Source organism: Aplysia californica, unplaced genomic scaffold, assembly GCF_000002075.1.
Source record: "Aplysia californica isolate F4 #8 unplaced genomic scaffold, AplCal3.0 scaffold00675, whole genome shotgun sequence".
Classification (NCBI taxonomy): domain Eukaryota; kingdom Metazoa; phylum Mollusca; class Gastropoda; order Aplysiida; family Aplysiidae; genus Aplysia; species Aplysia californica.
The window spans coordinates 351555-357554 of record NW_004797945.1 but is presented as its reverse complement, the minus strand read 5'-3'; the positions used below and the strand labels follow the sequence as shown (position 1 = coordinate 357554).

Genomic DNA, 6000 nt, shown 5'->3' with positions numbered 1-6000 from the left:
GGGGACACAAAAATCTATCATGCGAAAAGTTGTTAAGATATCGTCATAATTTTCGGTATACTGATAGATGAAACATTATTCTGGTGTAATAAGTAGTGACGTCAAAAAAAATCTTGAATAAATGATTTTATTATAAATTTAATCCGTTCTTTGGATCTTAGATTTTTGTGGTAAAAATATTCCCATATTTAGGAACTCGACTCTGGAAAAGTTTTTCCTCCTACATCAAAAATGCCAGGTCCATCCTCTAAAATAGCCACGGAAGGCTGCAAAACCACTTACTGTAACATTTGAAATCATGTATAACCTTATGATATAGATTTTTTAGAAATGTGTGCATTTTCTATATATGACATTCCAATATGGCAGGCGTTACCATAGCAATACAAAAGAATTTTCCAAATTTTACTTCATGACTTAATTCTCCACTCTTTTTATATTGATGCTACCCACTGATGCTACCACATTTGTAAGCTTAGTTTCTTCTTCTTAACGAATTTCAAAATTTCCCCGCATCATGCCTTAAACCGGCAGTGGACGTTCCGTCTAAACGAAGCTTGAGTGCCGTGAACGTAGCCTCAACAGCTCCTGCAAACTGCATTCAGGGCGCCATGAACGTAGCCACTGCGTTATTTATTTCTCCGAACAGTTTCCGGCTTCCGGTCTTGTGATTTTTTGGGCTATTTGGGAGAGTTCGGCACCAACTTTCATTCTGCCATCATGCGAGGTAGAGGTGTGCGAGTCCAGAATATTAAGATTCGAGTCCATACTCGAGTATCTGCTCTGGATTGTAATTACTCGAGTAATTACTCGAGTAATGGTATCCCGAAAGGGAATTTTCGTGGGTTACAAAAAAAGTTTTGTTGAATATCGGACAGAAAATAGAGTGACTTCCTAGGAGGGAGCTTGAGTAGGCTTATGGCAATTCTAGACGTGTATGCATGCTGTTTATACCGTATTTATTTTATTCTATCTTAGGAAGTGGCTATTCTCACCCCGGGTGAGAATAAAAATACGATCGACTTCTCACCCCGGGTGAGACTTGCCAGCGTTGGCTATTCTCACCCGCTGTGAAACAAGACCTGCTTTTCCTAATATCTGAATACTTCCTATCGGTGAGGATTATTAAATTGACAAGGCCACCTCTATTCTCACCCGGGGTGAGAATAGTGCAGGCGAGTCTTTTGGCTATTCTCACCCGGTGCGCGTCCACCGTTATATAGCCTAGATCTAGGCCAAAAAATTTTGCGTTCACCCTAAACCACAGAATTCTACACTGTGATAACAGAAAAATTGTAGAATTCTGTGCTGTGAACAAACGTTCCATTACAACTGTACTTGTAGCCTACTAAAAGCGTACAATTTTGTCTGTGGGCAGTGGAGAGAGAGAGAGAAAGAGAGAGAACAAAACAAAATGGCGACCCACGTAGTTCGGCTCGATTCGAAAAGTTAAATAGCCGTAGCATCTTTGTAGACAACCAAATTAATTTACTTTTGTGTTTTAACATCATTTTTTAACTTTGTTTTTTGTCAATTTGATCGTCCACACCGATAGACAGTATTCAGAAAGAGACAGAGAGAGAGAGAAGAGGGGAGGAGTAGATCTTGCGAGAACTTCCGGGCGGGTGAGAATAGCCACTTTCAATTGGCAAACCCATTTTTTAAAAAAATATATTATAACACGAAAGTAAAACTTATTTGGCGGTCTACAAGGATGCTACGGCTACACTTTACGAATCGAGCCGAACTACCCTGGTCGGCATTTTGTTTTGCCCAGAAGTTCTTGAAATATCTAGGCTACTCCCCCTCCCCCCCCTCTCTCTCTCTCTCTCTCTCTCTCTCTCTCTCTCTCTCGCTCTCTCTCTCTCACTCTCAAAGCCTGCAGATAAAATTGCACGTTTTCAACACAAGAGGACTGGAACGTTTGTTTACACCACAGAATTTCATTTTAAAAAGTGTAGATGTAGAATTCTGTGGTTTACACTGGGTATCGCGGTAAACGCACACCGGTTAGAATAGCCAAAAGGCTCGCTCTCTCACCCCGGGTGAGTGAGAAGCTTACAACTGTATAACAACTAAGCTAGAATAGAGGTGGCCTTTATCTTATCTTATCATATTTTTATTTTTTTTAAAAATAATTCTCTGTTGCAACAGTAAGAATAAAATGTACACAGACTGTAAACCTCAGACAATGCACTTCATAAAAAAAAGAAGTTTGATTGGTCATCATGGGTTTTTAACAGTGGTTTCCTTTTTGCTTTTTTCTGTGTTATTTTTTCGTTTTTTTCCTTTTTGGGGGGTGTTTTTGGGTTTTTTCCTTCAGTTTTTAAAGATTGCTTATTAGAATTTATCTTTTATAAATTCTTAATTTTTTTAAAAACCAAATTTTTCTCCTTTTCTTCTTTTTTTCCCCTACAGACTCGAGTCTGGACTCGCCGAATGTATTACTCGAGTACTCGAGTCTGGACTCGTTACTCGCACACCTCTACTGCGAGGTCTGGGAAGGAGCAAAATTTGGGTCTAGATCTAGATTTAGATCTAGATTTAGATCTAGTTCTAGTTCTAGTCTAGATCTAGATCTATTTCAATTTTCAAAAGCTTGTCTAGATAGAGATTTTTAGATCATGAGTCTAAAAACGTGAAAAAGAAAGGTTTCACAACAGAATGAAATCAAAATTAGAATAGCCCATTATATACAACCTAAAAAATTAACAAATAAGGGTGTGTACATGTCCATCTGTCCGAAGATGATTGACTGTTTTAACCCTAAATGTGCGTAATTTTAAAAAAAGTACAGGATATTACATGTTAATTATGGAGTCACACACAAGGGGCCTGTCAGTTTCAGTACATGTATTCGGTTTTGGTGGAACGCTCTAACATAATGTACATTTAAATCTATATTATATGGTGTCAGTTGTGACCGGATCATCCGGTCGGAACTGACACTGCGTCAATTGTGACGGGAGACATAGCCGGAGACGTACGCTGCTCTTCTTTCATGAAAGTCGGATTTCACATTTTGGCCCAAATATAGAAGACGTATTATCTATTTTTGTTGTCTTCCGGGGCTTCCCTCGCCAGTTGACTTGGGAAGATTGAAGAATACAGGACCACTCGTATATTGCTCGAGAATTGGGGGCAGAGGAAGGGATTAGCAATGATTAGAGGAGGGGGGTCTCCCCCCTGACAAACTGCAAATGAATAGATCTAGGCTACCGGTCTGAGATTTTTCATTGAGAGAGATTAAAAACTGGGGAAAATCATGAATTCCTAAGGTTGTTGAGACATAGTCAAAAGTAGTCCTAATCCGCTGGTACGGTGTATCCTTCAATCTTACCGTTGACTTTGGCTAGCAATGCCAATCGCCCGCTGCGCCTTGGGCTGGAAATTGGCCTCCGCGGGAGGGGTAATTTTTGGGTGGCTCGGAATCAGAAGTGACTCTCTTCTAAGTATAGTTTCGGGAAAACTCGTTGACGAAAATAAATGTAACTCAGCAACCAACCATAGGAAAGGTTAAACTAATGACATTCGAGCGTACAATCTCGAACGAATTCTAGAACTGGAGAAATTGCCGTGTATGTGCGATGATCCGGTCACAATTGACCATATTATATACATGTATATAAATTTAGAATCTAATGAAGGTAGGAACATCAAATTAAATGACGTTACACTTACACTATACAACATCCCCCCCCCCCCCCCCACCTTTTCCTCAACAACAACAAAATTAATAGAAAAACAACACATCAAAACAATAACAAGAAAAAAAAATTACACCAACAAAATAAAACACCACAAAAGGAAAAATAAAAGAGAAACAGCAATACAAATCGTATGTAACTGTAACGTATTCAACAAATCAACGTGGTGACAACAAGAGAGAAAGAAGTGAAGGTGATCTTTCTTTCAAAAGTAAAGAGGTTCTGTTTCTTTTTTTTTTTTTTTTTTTTTAATTTGACTTTTATTCCCCAATTCTGGTACCAAAAAAATTCCAAAAAGGCAGATAAATGCTAGTTCTATGTGTGTCGTTATCAATATCCCTCCATAGATCTAGAAGTAGACAGCACACGAGTGGACACAACACATTAAGTTTAAGTTTAAGAGCAGCATCCTTCATAGGCAACACGTCATAGCTGTAGGGAAAAACTGTTTGGAACTGTAGCATTTATGTAAATTTTTACTGCGGACATTTTTTGGACCGATTGAACCAAATTGTATACGAACAATCTTTGGTAGGCCTACAATTACAATATATTTAATTTATAGATCTAGATCTATCTATATCCGAAATTTGCAGGAAAGGATGTGATTTCAGAGTGTTCGGAGAAATAGTGCCCAGCTTTATTTTCCCGAACGTTCTGAGAAATAGTACCCAGATTTATTTTCCCAAACGTTCGGAGAAATAGTGCTGGCCTAAAAATAATAAAGTAGGCTAGGGAGTAGGACTAACTAGAATCTTAGTTACCAGTCCATTTTAGAAACTAAATATTGATGCGCTGAACATGAATATGAACTTCCTTTCCGTCGCAAATAGTTTTTGAAACTTCTGATTGTTCTTAATATAGGTCTAGAAAATCTAGATCTAGGTCTTAGAGACCAATCGGGGGGTTCCAGGGGGGCTTGCCCCCCCTGAGGTAAAAGAAAATCTGGGGAGCTACAGTACAAGGGGGGAGGGGGGCAGTTTTGACCACTGCTTGCCAACCGGACAGGCGACCCTTGATTCCACTAGCTGGGCCTTTGCAATCCACCTCCATCTCCACCACCTAATTTCCCCTGTCTAAGAGGAAAATGTTAAAGACTAAATTTTGTTCTGGCTCCTTTGCTATTCCGTCTTTCACAGGTTCGACTACGTTAAATTTACTATATTTAGCCACAGACAGAAGAACTTGAAGGGACAATACTAGTGTAAAGGATTGATTTTGGTTTTTGAGAACATCTGAATGAACAGTGCTATGAACCACGATTACCCATGTCTGATTCGAACCTGACACTTTACTTGAAGAAGCTGAGAAAAAAAGTGTTGAAGAGTTAGTTACGTTTTTATTTAGAGTTTGAGTACTTGGAAAGTGGAAAAATTGAATTTTTTGTGCCTTCAAGGTTTTTCACTAAAATCCACTCTGAATATGTTTCTAAATAGATTTGATAAACGATGTGGAACTTAAAAACAATTCAATAAAAATTGCCAAATTTTACATCAGCAGGAAGAAGCCGGTTTCTCTGATTTGACTATTTTGATGAGCTCCTGATATCACCGTATGCTACCTCACAATTTTAAAGTTGTAACGCTATATTAATGTTGTGAATTTTCTTCAGTACTTATCTGTGATGCCAAATATGTCTGATGCTGAGAAGACACTGCTGCGGCATGCGACCGACTCTCTTCAAGCTCAAGAGAGGCTCTGTTGGAAGCTGAGCCAGAAAGATGATACGAGTCCAGAAGGTATTGATAATATGTCCTTATATTTGTGGAGCCTGCTTACAAAATGCGTTACTTCTCGGATTTAAGCCTTAAGAGATAACATCATGTTTATAGGTGAAGTTTTTACAATTTATAAGTATGAAATAATAAAAGACAGGTTATAATGAAAGAATATGGCATCGATAAAAAATCAACAAATTTGACCGTAATGTCGATTTTTGGCCAATATCTCCATTTGTGGATTGCGAGAACTAACTCATTTTGTCTGCATGCCTCACTTTTTGTTAAAAAATATAATGAATCAAAGTTGACTGCAAATTTTGAACATTTTAAAAACTTGAAAATAAAATTTGTATGGTCAAGGAAAATGCATTTCTTATCGTCGGCCACATGATACAATGTCATAAGCCCTAAAACCAAAATTTTTCAGGAGAGGGAAAAAACTTTCATTCTTTTAAAAAATTACACGTACACATCGGAACTGATAATGAAAGAAGGGAAAGGCATTATTGATTGGCTGAGACGAGTCATTTTGTGAAAAAGTGTTTTTGTAATGAGATAATTGACTAGCCACA

The 6000-nt window shown here is 38.2% G+C and overlaps 1 protein-coding gene across 1 annotated transcript in view; it reads left to right on the top strand.

Moving 5' to 3' along the window:
• Positions 1 to 6000, top strand: part of LOC101861911 — a 28925-nt gene that overhangs the window by 2752 nt on the left and 20173 nt on the right. The window contains exon 2 of the mRNA XM_005108289.3: positions 5320 to 5446. Within this exon, the coding sequence (XP_005108346.1) occupies positions 5332 to 5446 (115 nt within the window). The 5' untranslated portion in view covers positions 5320 to 5331. The remainder of the gene's footprint in view (positions 1 to 5319; positions 5447 to 6000) is intronic.